The sequence below is a fragment of the Megalobrama amblycephala genome, linkage group LG11, assembly GCF_018812025.1.
Source record: "Megalobrama amblycephala isolate DHTTF-2021 linkage group LG11, ASM1881202v1, whole genome shotgun sequence".
Taxonomy (NCBI): Eukaryota; Metazoa; Chordata; class Actinopteri; order Cypriniformes; family Xenocyprididae; genus Megalobrama; species Megalobrama amblycephala.
In genome coordinates, this window is record NC_063054.1 from 16,401,443 (window position 1) to 16,414,921 (window position 13,479).

Consider the following 13,479-nt stretch of genomic DNA (forward strand, 5'->3'; position numbering starts at 1 on the left):
ATTTGTGTTGTTTCATAGTTTCTGTTGACTTTGTACTGTGATGCTGCATCCATATAGCCTACTAAAATGTTATTTTCCAAAGGCGCGCAGTTCCATTATGCCCCATCAGATGTCGCTAAACCCTCAATCCTCTGGTGCGTCTCCCATCCCAGCATTTCAAGTTTGTATTTATTTGAATGGTTCTTCCTTCCCTCGAAATCCACTCGAATTCCCGTTTCTTCCTGGTTGTGCATGGATACGCTCTCGGATATATAACGTGCTCTAGGATGCATAGACAACTTTACACAATGTTATGGTGGGTGCTTAGGAAATACGATTGACTGACAACGTTGTACAAGCTATATGTTTTGTACGTGCCAAGTCCTTGTTTGCTAGCAGGTGATTAGCCTGACTTGTTTGTTTAGCAACTAGCTATCTGCTGTGTTTTCATCACTTACTTTGATATGCACAGGCCAGTGTGAGTGTAGACTAATCTCTAGACTTGTCTTTTGCAATTTAGTCACAGATTATTGACTGTTTGTTAAAATGTAGTTGACTTAATTAGCTCGCTAGTGCTAACAGACTTTAAACCTAAAGAGCATCGTCATATCACTGGAGGCCTAAAGCTCCGTCTGACAGATGTCCAGACATTTACGTTACCAGGAATATTAGCTTGTTATTCTGAAACTTATTAGTTAGGTTTGATTCAGACGGTTGAAAGTGTTGTCCTCTGACTCAGCGGAACGTGCTACGTGGTAAGACGTCCGTTTGAAAATGATAAAGCTTCTCTTTTGTATGTGGTATGAAATATGCAATATGCTTTACAATAGCATGGTATTAATGTTATGATGTGCATTTTAGCGTTGTCTTGATAGGTTTTTAGACACAGCACTGGCAAACACAGAGCGAAATAATTATAATAACGTTCTCTGTAGGATTTTGTAATTAAAAAAAACTAACCTTCTCAGAACGTTGCATTTTTTGTTTCTGATAACATAAAAATAACCTATACAGAACTTTTTCTAATGGTTATTTATAGGTTTTATAATCTAAAAAGTTAGTTGTAGGAATCTTTTTTTAGCTGGTTATGATTCAGCCATATGCTTTATTCACTACTGTGCCTGACTGTCTAACAATGGCGAAAGCTTTACATTTTAAAGTTTCATGAAGATAATTTGTGTGATTATAAGTTCTAAAAGAGAAGCTACACAATCGAGGCTTTGAGCAAACAGACTGCAGCTGTTTGCTTTAACAACATCATGCATCCTGTACCAGCTAATGTGTTGTTTGCCATTGTACTCTAGAGTCCCTTATTATGGCCACTGGAAGTCATGTTGGAAGTAATGCAGAAGTCCACAGGCTCAAGCAGGCCCAGTCCCATGATCTTCTCAAACATATGGTTCATTCTGGAGATCAGAAGAACATGAGGGAGGTAAGAGGAATTGACAGTTGTTTGTAATATGCTTGGTGGGACTAATAGGCCTTAATTTTCAGTTTTCAAAAATAATTTACATTTTACATGACCTTTGCCCCAATTTTCAGTCTGAACACATTGACACTAGTTTCCAAAAGACAGAGCCAATCTGCAGATTTCGGGCCGTCACAAAAGTCACTTGTATGATGGACGTAGACCCTAGTTTTTTCAGCTTCAACTATGATTCCATCCAGTCGGAGAATAGTAATCGTTGTGTGATGTTGTTTTTATTTCTCGTGTCTCAGAAATGAGGCGCGTGTGCGTCTGTTTGAGTTTGTTGTTTTCGGAATGGCTTGAAAGTCTGGTTGTGTGTGATCATCGGTTGTTTAGTGCATAATGATGTCAAAACGTATGAATATGAGTCATGTAATTTATTTCAGCCTTTAGTAATGCTAGCTTTAACTGTTATTTATTTTCAGGTGGATTATTCATTTAAGGACGAAACCGATCAAGAGAGGTATGTTTTTGGGCCCATTGCAAACTGAATGACATTTTATGTTATTCCTTTTTTTGACAAGCTCACATGGGAAAATTACAAAAAATAAGTCATTTTCAAGGTATGAGCATGTTTTATCCTCCATCCCACAGATTTCCAGTGGGCCGTTGTGTGCACAAATACAGCAAAGCGAAGCGAGCGGTGATTAGCAAGAAGAAAACACGTCAATCCGCAGTGGGATCAAGAGTATGTCGGAGATCGCCCACCTCAAGCAGGACATCTGACATGGCTAACAAAGAAAATGAACTGACCTGCGCTGATGACGTGCAGGCTATTCTTTACAGTGACAACTGTGGGTTCCCTGTGAACTCAACAGACACCTCAAAAATGGCAGGAGCTGCCTCCAAGTACAGTGATTATTTCACTGAGGTGAGTTAAGCTAAATGCTTATATTTGTGCTTATATTTTTTGCTTATGCTTATATTTTTGTCATTCTAAGCTGGTGTTCTGGAAACTTTCCTGATTGATTCTTATTCACAAATGTCCACCTGTGATAATACTCTTTATATCCTCTGTTTTTGGGGTATCAGTCATGGCAAAGTGTGATCTATCAGAAAATTGTATTTATGTTTACTAATTCATTTGTTGAATTTCAGTTATCAAAGGACCATGAAGCAATGACTCATGTGCTCTTTGGAAGGAATCTCAGACTCAATGTTGCTTTGACTCTTTGGAGGAAAAACGCAAGTGAGCTAGTGGCATACTTGAACAGGTTAGCAGTTTGACATTTACTGTAACTGTTCAAAATGACACAAAATATACACTTATATACACTACCATAATTTTGTTTTGAAATAAATTAATCATTTTATTCAGCAAGGATGCATTAAATTGTTTAAAAATGACAGTAAATGGACTTTTACATAGTTAAGAATGTAAAAATATTAAGCAGCACAACTGTTTTCATCATTGATAATACATGTTTCTTGAGCATCAAATCAGCATATTAGAATGATTATTGAAGGATCATGTGACACTGAGTAATGATGCTGAAAATTCAACTTTGCCATCAAAGGAGTATATTACATTTGAAAATGTATTATTATAGAAAACTGTTGTTTAAAATTGTAATCATATTCTACATTATTACTGTTTTTACTGTATTTTTGATCGAATAAATGCAGCCTTGGTGAGCATAAGAGATTTCTTTGCAAAAACATGAAAAAAATCGACTCCAAACCTTTGAACAGTAGTGTAAATGAAATATTGCAAATATCTATAGATTTGTCTATACAGTATGAGTTGCCTTTTTTTTTCTTCACTTTTTTGGCTTATTGATGCTTGCAATTTTACATTTTATGTAAAATTATCTTTTTTCTCAGAATACAAGACACAGGGGTGCTTGTTGACTGCTTGCCTGTCCTTACTAAAAGGTAGTGTATTTAAAACCTTTTCACAACATGTAAACTCAAAGTTTGTCATTGACGTTAGACATGTTATAGGTTTGATAAACATGTTATTTCATACCAGTTTCTCCCTCTTTAGTCTTCAGGAAGAACAGCCGTGCATTTCAATAGGCTGTTGTGTTGACCTTTTACCACAAGTAAAAATGATTCTTAACGCGAAATATGAAGAGTAAGTATTTTTGTCTTTTTTTTATACAAACATATATATGTACACACATTTATATATAGTTAGATATAGATTTGTTGCTTTCTGTTGCCATTATTAGTTCTGCCCAAATTAATTAATCTTTTAAACTGTTGAATCTTTTCCAGACACCTCATTGTAGCTTTACACTGGGTTCAATCTATCATTAAAAATTGGTGGTCTGAGCTTTCCAAAAACAACATAAGCTTGCATGATGGCTGTTCAAATGACAGGTACTTCATTTTTATATGCATATACAGAAATGACAGAACATCTAATAAATGTTTGCTGGGAGGTGTAACTGAACATGTTTGCATCTAGCAGGAATGTTCAGGCAATGAAGGCAATGCTGCTTGAACTGTGGGAGGGCAAGAGTCACTTAAGCTCAGTTCCAGGGGCTGTAGGTGAAACGGCAAAGGTAAAGTGTTCTTAATGAAGTAAAAACGATCAACTTTACAAAAATCAGTTTGAACTTTTTCCCTTACTGGTCCTCTCTTGCTTTTCTTTTGCAGGTAATAGAATCATATTTGTCACAACTGCGCTGATGTATCAGTGTAGCACACTAAGGAGAAAACCACTACGAACTCTTGATGCATTTTAAGCTCTTTGATTGGCTTGGAGCTGGTGAATCTGAAGCTCGGTAGGCTGTGGTGAATTGGGGATAGATGGACTGAACAGTTCAGACACTCAGATTTCAGCACTGGAGGAGGAACTCTTCCTGCAGGCACTGAATGACTGCTTCACATTGAAGTGGACTTGCTTAGGGGCACATAATCAACTCCATGAGACTCTCTGGAATCAGGCGACTCACTGAAGTGCCAAGCAGAAGTTTTAACTGTTGCACTTGTAGTGCTATGGTGTGAATCTGCTTAAGTGGATGTGATTGTGTAAATGTACCTTTATTAGATGTTTTTTCAGTCATGCACTTGAATTGCAGGAGTTTTAAGTTATTAGTGTTTGTTGTCCATTGCCCGATCATGAATGGATATTTGAGTGTAATGTGTACATAGTGATTTTCTTTTAATGACCTTTCAAATAAATTTACATAATCTGAATGGTTTTTTTTTCCACCTTGAAGTTTATATGAATACTTAAAATATACATACATGTTATTTATTTAACTAAGATAAGAATTTCCCAACCATCCTGTGCAGGCACAACCCTAATCACAAGGGAAGTGAATTGTAAGAGAAACAATTGTGGTTAAATATTACTAAAAAAAAACGAGCTGTGCAAAATTTGTCTATGTGACACTGGACCACAAAACCAGTCATAAGTCACACGGGTATATTTGTAGCAATAGCCAACAATAAATTGTATGGGTCAAAATTATTGGTTTTTGTTTTATGCCAAAAATCATTAGGATATTAAGTAAAGATCAAGTTCCATGAAGATATTTTGTAAATTTCCTACCCTAAATATATCAAAAATGTATTTTTGTAAGTAATATGCGTTGCTAAGGACTTCATTTGGACAATTTTAAAGGCAATTTTCTCAGTATTTTGATTTGTTTTGCACCCTCAGATTCCAGATTTTCAAATAGTTGTATCTCGAGCAAATATTGTCCTATCCTAACAAACCATACACAAATGGAAAGCTTTATTCCGCTTTCAGATTATGTATAAATCTCAATTTCAAAAAATTGACCCTTATGACTGGTTTTGTGGTCCAGGGTCACATATTTTAGTCTGCCTGAGCCGAACGGATGATTGAGTTGTCCAAAGCTTTGACTGTTGGGGCCAAACATAAGTTACGTTAAAATTTAAATTCACAGCAACAGTACAATTTTAATTTACTGTTTTTTTGTCTCTGATTATATTGGGTTTTAAATAATTCATCAACATACACACTAAACTGGGTTTAAATTAATCGCAAATGAGGGAATGGGTTCGACACTGAACTGAGAGACAATGAAATACATAATAAACAAACATAACGCAATAATATACAATATGTGCCAAAATATGAATTTACTGGAACGATTAACGTTATAAGTATTTAATGTGATACACCACAATGTCACGATGTAAAAGAATCGGTGAATTGGCTTTAAACCATTTATTCAGCATGAACCGTTTGAAAGAACGGATTCCCAAAAGCTCCGCCTCAACGATAATCACGTGTAACATATTCTTCCGGTCTCTTCATTTGTGATTTCCGCTTACCGTTTACTTCCTTCAGCTGAGTCCTGTTTCTGTGGTCCATATTGACGCGTAGTGAAATATTGTGCAATATAAACGTCGTATATATCGTGTGACAAAGCACGATGCAATACATTAAACGTCTATTAGATGTCTATATAGCGTTGCAGGCTCTGTTTGCGTTGTCATGGTGTTTTTCTGACGCGGAGCCGGGGCCTGTAGCAGGTTCTCAGTCGAATGGAGACCGTTTCAAAATTGAAGGACGAGCGATCGTTCCTGGAGTGAAAACACAAGACTGGATCTCCACAGCACGAATCCAGGTGGAGGGCGAGGAATATGTTGGGTTTCTCAAGTGAGTTATTTCGCTAGCCATGCTAACGTCAAAAAGAAGAGCCATGTAAATATGAATGCGTGTGTGTGTGTGTGCTCGATTTACAGCAGTGTGTCAATAATAATCTCAATTATAATGATCTTGTTTGAAGTATTCTGTTATATAAATCCGTCTTCCTATTCCTAATGTGTTACTGTGAAATATAATGTGCAGGTTATATGTAATGTTATTGAAGGGCATGATTAATTCAGATTGGATGGTCGGGTTTCAAAACATGCCTTTGTTAAACGAGGTTTTGCTAAGATGACAATTAACCACATCAATTTTCCTTATAGGACTGATGGGAGCTTTGCTGTCAACGATGTTCCCTCTGGCTCATATGTGGTTGAAATCGTATCACCATCTTTCAGATTTGATCCTGTTCGGGTGGACATTACCTCCAAAGGGAAAATGAGGTAGCTAACATTTCTAATTCATCTACCTTCTTACATGTCTATTCATGGACACCTCAGTTAATATGAAGTTGTTGCTGAACCACAGAGCGCGCTTGGTGAATTACATCAAAACCTCAGAAGTTATTCGACAGCCATACCCTCTTCAGATCAGATCCAGTGGTCCACACACATACTTCATGAAGAGAGAAACCTGGGGGTGGACTGATTTTCTGATGAACCCAATGGTATGATCATGATTTCTATTTGTTCATATTTTTTTCTTCAGATGCATTTGGTTGTGTTTTTTGTGATTTGACTGGAAATTACACACAGTCATGATTTCTTTTACTTATTCTTTAACTAAAAACATCTTCTATCATATATATATATATACATGATCTAACAATAAGCAATATATTTTTACAGCATTATTAAAGGGTTAGTTCACCCAAAAATAAAAATTCTGTCATTTAATTACTCACCCTCATGTCGTATCACACCCGTAAGACATTTGTTCATCTTCGGAACACAAATGAAGATATTTTTGATGAAATCCGAGAGGTATGTGACTCGTCCATAGACGGCAATTTAACCGGCACTTTCAAGGTCCGGAAAGGTACTGTAGATATTATTAAAACCGTTGATGTGACTGCGGTGGTTCAACCTGAATATTATGAAGCGACAAGAATACTTTTTGTACTTGAAGTATGTACTTGAATACTTTTGTTTTGTTTTTGTGCACAAAAAGTATTCTTGTCACTTCATAAAATTCAGGTTGAACCACTGTAGTCAAGTCAACTGTTTTAACGATGTCTTTAGTACCTTTCTGGACCTTGAAATTGTTGATTAAATTCCTGTCTATGGACGAGTCATATACCACTCGGATTTCATCAAAGGTATCTTAATTTGTGTTCTGAAGATGAACGAAGGTCTTACGGGTGTGAAATGACATGAGGGTGAGTAATTAATGACACAATTTTCATTTTTTGGGTGAACTAACCCTTTAACCTTTGTTAATGTTAGTTATTAAAACTGTTCATGTTAGTTCACAGCGCATTAACTAATGTCAACAGATTCAATGTTTGATCCTAAAAATGTATTTCATTATTAGTTTATTTGTTTCATTTATTTAATGCAGCTAACAAATGAAGCCTTTTTGTTAGCTATATTTCAAATGCACATTTTCAGAGCCATTTATAATAGTATGAATTATTTGTGACATAAAATGGGTTGCCGATGGATTCTAATACCTGTTGTGACTTCACTTTTAAAATGTTTTTGTTGTCCTTAGGTTATGATGATGGTCCTTCCCTTATTAATCATCGTCCTGCTCCCAAAGGTGGTAAATACTAATGATCCTGAGATGAGAAAGGTAATACAAAACATATTTACAAGTATATGCTAAACAGACTTCCTCATCCTCTGTATATTTCTTTATTTGTATAATTTTATCTGTTTTTTTTCCCTGCAGGAAATGGAGCAATCTATGAATATGTTGAATCCTAACCCAGAATTGCCAGATGTTTCTGAATTCATGACTAAATTGTTCTCCAAGGGTTCCAGTAAGTCTGGCGGAGGGAACAAAGGCAGCAGAAGTGTTGCTTTGAAGAGGAGGTAGTGCCGTGTACATGGGATCATTTTGTCGGTTTTCATTAACACAGTTTTACTGTTTTTCTTTTTTTTTCTCTCTTCTTCTCTTTTTTTAAATATATGAACAGTTTTTCAACTGAAATGCTTGACAATGCAGGACTGTGTTTGAAATCTGCTACTTTCCACGCTTAATTGTCTTCTTTAGATGCATTGTTAATAATCAGATCATTTTAAACATGGTAATGATACACTGAAAACTATATATAACATTTAAAATGGAAAAGACCAGTACAGATGGAGCAAGGTGTGATTTCATCATTTTTAAAAATAAAAATAAAAATATAGCTTAAATAGTATGTTTTAACTTTAAACGTAGAATGAGTGTGAAAGTAAAGGACTGGTCAAGATTCCAAGAGGAGACTGGTAGACTGAGATATTCAGTTTTTCTGAAACATTTCAATATCTTGTCATGCAGTTAACATGATGGTAGTCTAGGCTTTTACTGCTGCTGCGTATAAGATTCATCACACAGATATGATTCCTTCTAATAATTAAGGGCAATGCAGTTTCACCTCTGTTACGACTTGAATAAAAGTAAGAATTAAAGATTTAGTAAGTAAAATTGAGCATATTGTGGCTGTTGAGTGCTTTGGGTTGATGCAATAGCTGCAGTTTGGCTGCACTGATAAAGTCAGATGCAGAAGTTAGTACTCACTGTATGTAGTTGTTTAGCTCAGTTTGTCACAATCTTTCTGGGATATTTCAAAAGCACGCTTGAGATTAAGGATCGAGATAGATGAAGAAAAAAATCTGAGGGTCCATCTTTGCAGTGACGCCTTGTGTGTTTTCAGACCAGCCCGAGGAGGTGACGTTGATCCCTATTTTGTTTCATAACTACTTGAAATAAAGCTTCTAGGTTATAATATTTACTATATCTTGTTGGGTTTGTACAAGACTGTGAATGAAGATGAAAAATGCGTAAGATTTAAGCTATGAAGTATAAACTTATTTAAACTGAATGGAAATAAACTTTGGTGGGAAATATCCTTAACGTCTTGCTTATTTGCCTACTTTTCTCATCATGATGCTCGAATGGTAAGATGTGTGTGTGGAGAATGAGATCAACATTTAAAATCACATTCATAAGTGACTGGTAAACTGTTGCAAGTATGTCAGACTCAGTGGGTAGTTGTAAAGCTTTAGAAGAAGGAACTCCTGCCAAATCCAGACTGATGGAGTTTCAATTAGTTAGGTTAATGTCATCTTAACTTTTATTTCACAAATTAAATGGCATTTCATCACAACACAAAGAGAGACTTATTAAACAACATGAATGGAAAACAGTCATTTCACATCATAAATGTGCTTATGTGATGTTCAAGCAAGTTGAGATTTAATTCATGGCACCACAAATAGGGATTTGTTGGTTCACCCAAAAATGAAAATTCTCTCATTAATTACTCACCCTCATTTCGTTCCACACCCGTAACATTAGTTTTAGGTTTCGTTACGTCATAAGTGTTTCGGAATGTTTCAAAATTTGATACACGCTCCGAACCACTGATCGGAAACAAAAGATTCGTAAAGCTTCGAAGCTTCATGAAGCAGTGTTTTGAAATCGGCCATCACTAGATATTGTTGAATAAAGTCATTATTTTGTTTGGTTTTTTGGCGCACAAAAAGTATTCTCAATCTTAAAGGTGCTCTAAGCGATCCTGGGCGGAGTAACTTCCTGTTGACGTTCGAAGTGTTGTCAAACAAAACAGAGGCTAGCTAGACCCTCCCTCCTCCTTTCACTGCAGCTTCAAATTGTTCAACACGATCCCAGATGAGAAATAAGGGTCTTATCTAGTGAAACCAGTGCTCATTTTCTGAAAAAAATGAAAATTATATAAGTTTTAACCTTAAATGCTCATCTTGAACTAGCTCTCTTCTTCTCCTCTATTAGAATTCCAGCAGTGTAGACACTGCTAAGTGTATTACTGCCCTCCACAGGTCAAAGTTTGAACTAATTGTTATATACTATTGAACTAGCATATTGCATATAAACATTAGTTCAAACTTTGACCTGTGGAGGGCAGTATTACGCTTAGCAGCGTCTATACTGCTGGAATTCTAATAGAGAAGAAGAGAGCTAGTTCAAGATGAGCATTTCTGGTTAAAACTTATATAATTTTCAATTTTTTTCAGAAAATGAGCGATGGTTTCACTAGATAAGACCCTTATTTCTCATCTGGGATCGTGTAGAACAATTTGAAGCTGCAGTGAAACTAATTATGACCTTCAACCGTTTGGTGCCCATTAAAGTCTACTATAAGGAGAAAAATCCTGGAATGTTTTCATCAAAAACCTTAATTTCTTTTTGACTGAAGAAAGAAAGACATGGACATCTTGGATGACATGGGGGTGAGTAAATGATCAGGAAAAGTTTATTTAAAAGTGAACTAATCCTTTAAGATTGCACCACTGTACTCACATGAACTGTTTTAAATATGTTTTTAGTACCTTTCTGGGCATTTTAAAATTGTGTTAATTATCTTGCTGGCAATGGAGGCCTCACTAAGCCATCGGATCTTATTAAAAATATCTTAATTTGTGTTCCAAAGATGAACGAAGGTCTTACTGGTGTGGAACGACATGAGGGTGAGTAATTAATAGCAGAAGTTTCATTTTTGGGTGAACCAACCCTTTAATATGAGCCACTGCACATTGGGATTATATTGGTGATGTTGTAGAAATGTTTCACATGATGTACAGTTAGAATTTCTGAAATATCATGGACATTACATCCAGAGTGAAGCTACAATCTTTTGTGTGTATCTCTACTCTCTCTCTACAGAAGTGATGGTTTGCCAGCTCCAAAATCTAAAGATCCATATTTAACACTGTCCAGTTCTGCAAACATAATACAACATTGCTTTGCACAGCAGATACGTTTCTATGCATGCAGTGTCACTGACATGACCAAGGCGTACAATACATAATATTTCAAAATCATTCTATCACAAAAAGTTTACCGTGTAATAAACACTGTAGGTTTTTGGTATCTATAATAATTTAAAAATTCACAGTCCATATCTTTATGTATTGTCCTCACCATCCCTAGCCTTTAGACATTACACAATATTAAAATACACACTGCTGTGTAAACATGTTAAATTATTTATAAAAAAAAAAAGATTTGAAGCTAAAATAAATATTACTAATAAATCATATTTTCAAACAATATGTACACAAGAAATATAATGAAAAATTAATTTAATGTTAGCCATCTCTGTTGTGTTTCTTCAGTATTTAATGGTTTTGACCAGACCAGTAAAGTTTCTCCTCTCCTCTATTTTTCTTCCATTTGCAGAGGACTAACATCCAGAAGGTCTTCTGGAAGGTCTTGTTGCATAGGGCATAACACATAGGGTTGATGGTGCTGTTGACATAGCAGAGCCAGTAGCCCAGATGCCATAGGGACACTGGGATGCATTTAGTACAGAAGGTGGAGATGAGCACCATGATGTTGTACGGGGTCCAGGTGAGGAGGAAAGCCAGAAGGATGGCACTGAGAGTCTGCGCAGCCTTTTTCTCCTTGATAAGGACCATTCGTTTACGCTTGGTCATCTGGATCTTCAAGTTTGGATCTTCTGGTTTGGTTGAAGATGACGTGGATGAAGGAGCCTGTGGCTCTAAGGACTGACAATGATCTGAGTTTGCGCTCTCAGTCTCGGTACTACCTTGCAAAGCGGTGATGTCACTAAGGATCGGCTTGAACTTGTATGACATACATTTTTTATTGTTCGTCTGGGAGCATTTTGCAAGATCACTTAGATATTTGCTGTCTTCATAGCAGTCTGACTGTCCATTTTTATTAAGTGTCGATTCTTGGTTCTTGAAAGATTCTCGCGGGGTCATCTCAGAGACAGACCGCTCGTCGTCCTCTGAGGACGTATAACTGTTCAAGGTGGTGACCTGGTCAGATTTTGTCCACAAGTCATCAGACTGCATCGTTGTCCTAGTTACGTAACTCTGGTTGGACGAAGACCATGACGCTTGAGTCCCGTCCCTCTTGTTTTTAAAACTAAAGCATTGTAGTATCGGCTTTCGTGCTTTAGAGTTTTCACGGCTGTCTAGCGATGGGTATCCTTGGAGTTCTGCTAAGTTCTTTGTACGTTTCTCTGTTTCTTTGTAGATTTTGCAATATAAAATTGTCATGATGGATACCGGGACATAAAAGGCCGCTATGGCTGTCCCAAATGTAATAGTGGGTTCTGAGAAAAACTGGATCTGGCATTGGTCAGGATGAACCGTCCTCTCTCCGACAAAGTACTGCCAGCACAGAATGGGTGGAGCCCACAGTATAAACGATATCAACCAGGCCAAGCCAATCATGATGCCTGCACGTTTCGGGGTCCGTTTAGCCCTGTAGGTAAGTGGTCTTGTAATGGAGAAATATCTGTCAAAGCTGATGACCAGCAAGTTCATCACTGATGCATTACTTGCAACATAGTCAATGGCCAACCACAGATCACATGCTATATTCCCTAAAGACCAGTATCCCATGAGAATGTAGGATGTGTACAGGTTCATGGAGAACACGCCGATAATGAGGTCTGCAAAAGCTAAACTGAGTAAGTAGTAGTTGTTAACGGTCTTAAGTTGGCTGTTGACCTTGAAAGAGAGCATCACCAGAACATTCCCCACTATTGTGATGAGACTCACAACAGCTGACACTGTTGCAATGGTTATGACCTCCAACAGACTGTATGGGGCAGGCGGGACAGCGGAGACATTTCCACTTGCAGTTAAATTTTGAATATCCATGTCCATCCTGTTACTGCTGACAGGTTAGTAAACGCTGGATGAATGTTGCACTGTATTCTTCATGCTCACTTGGCAATGGATAATCTGAAAACATAAAATAAAGAGACTTAACATTTCAAAAAACAGAAAATTTGTGTGTCACGTGTGTCTGACGCCTAATATAAACAATTTTAATTTAGGCCAAACTCTTTACAGGATAATTAACACGTAGCTTCCACACTAAAGCTTTACAATGAAACTTGGGATTTATTGTTTTTTTCATGCACATTTTCTTCTTTCAGACTAGTGGAAAGAAAATATCCAAAATACACATTCAAGTGTTAATTTTATCACACTTTATCTATTTTCATCTGTTGATTTTAATTATAAATACATAAAGACTGTTTTCTCAAAATGTGTCTTTTTTTGTCATGTGCTGGGACAGAAATCATCATTTCAGTAGCACTTACATACACCAAACATTCTAGTTTTATTCTTATGTATTTTATCAAGGTTCTCACAAAGGATTTTTTTATATACAGTATCATTCACCTGATTCATATAACATTTCATTTAGAAAAACGTGTGTGTGTGTGTCAACACATTTGCGAAGTAAAAACCTCGCATTCATTATTATAGGCGGAACTAGTTGA

General features: G+C 36.5%; 3 protein-coding genes across 5 annotated transcripts; 2 read left to right on the forward strand and 1 right to left on the reverse strand.

The window, feature by feature from the left end:
* The first annotated feature begins 156 nt into the window (after positions 1 to 156).
* katnbl1 (katanin p80 subunit B-like 1) lies at positions 157 to 4,594 on the forward strand. Of its 3 annotated transcripts, none has more exons than XM_048206328.1 (10): positions 157 to 295; positions 1,284 to 1,411; positions 1,873 to 1,910; positions 2,042 to 2,318; positions 2,546 to 2,661; positions 3,272 to 3,322; positions 3,435 to 3,524; positions 3,668 to 3,772; positions 3,861 to 3,957; positions 4,052 to 4,594. In XM_048206328.1, the coding sequence occupies exons 2-10, from the start codon at positions 1,295 to 1,297 to the stop codon at positions 4,082 to 4,084; spliced, it is 924 nt and encodes a 307-aa protein (XP_048062285.1). In that variant the 5' UTR covers positions 157 to 295; positions 1,284 to 1,294; the 3' UTR covers positions 4,085 to 4,594. The 3 variants fall into 3 exon arrangements, with proteins under 3 accessions (XP_048062285.1, XP_048062287.1, XP_048062286.1); XM_048206330.1 differs by having other exon boundaries at positions 3,864 to 3,957; XM_048206329.1 differs by lacking the exon at positions 157 to 295 and adding an exon at positions 405 to 734.
* A 1,076-nt stretch (positions 4,595 to 5,670) lies between these two features.
* Positions 5,671 to 9,081, forward strand: emc7b (ER membrane protein complex subunit 7b). The gene is made up of 5 exons (XM_048206332.1): positions 5,671 to 6,032; positions 6,347 to 6,466; positions 6,552 to 6,690; positions 7,737 to 7,817; positions 7,917 to 9,081. The coding sequence occupies exons 1-5, from the start codon at positions 5,806 to 5,808 to the stop codon at positions 8,061 to 8,063; spliced, it is 714 nt and encodes a 237-aa protein (XP_048062289.1). The 5' UTR covers positions 5,671 to 5,805; the 3' UTR covers positions 8,064 to 9,081.
* A 1,550-nt stretch (positions 9,082 to 10,631) lies between these two features.
* Positions 10,632 to 12,890, reverse strand: chrm5b (cholinergic receptor, muscarinic 5b). Its single transcript, XM_048206337.1, has one exon. It carries the CDS (start codon positions 12,851 to 12,853, stop codon positions 11,330 to 11,332), a length of 1,524 nt encoding a protein of 507 aa, XP_048062294.1. The 5' UTR covers positions 12,854 to 12,890; the 3' UTR covers positions 10,632 to 11,329.
* Positions 12,891 to 13,479: the final 589 nt, after the last annotated feature.

Coding starts and splice junctions, on each gene's coding strand:
- katnbl1 (XM_048206328.1), top strand. CDS start 1,295: ATGGCCACTGGAAGTCATGTTGGAAGTAATGCAGAAGTCCACAGGCTC. Junction 2,319..2,545: donor ACAGTGATTATTTCACTGAG/GTGAGTTAAGCT, acceptor GTTGAATTTCAG/TTATCAAAGGACCATGAAGC. Junction 3,525..3,667: donor CTTAACGCGAAATATGAAGA/GTAAGTATTTTT, acceptor AATCTTTTCCAG/ACACCTCATTGTAGCTTTAC.
- emc7b (XM_048206332.1), top strand. CDS start 5,806: ATGCAATACATTAAACGTCTATTAGATGTCTATATAGCGTTGCAGGCT. Junction 6,467..6,551: donor ACCTCCAAAGGGAAAATGAG/GTAGCTAACATT, acceptor GCTGAACCACAG/AGCGCGCTTGGTGAATTACA. Junction 7,818..7,916: donor ATGATCCTGAGATGAGAAAG/GTAATACAAAAC, acceptor TTTTCCCTGCAG/GAAATGGAGCAATCTATGAA.
- chrm5b (XM_048206337.1), bottom strand. CDS start 12,853: ATGGACATGGATATTCAAAATTTAACTGCAAGTGGAAATGTCTCCGCT.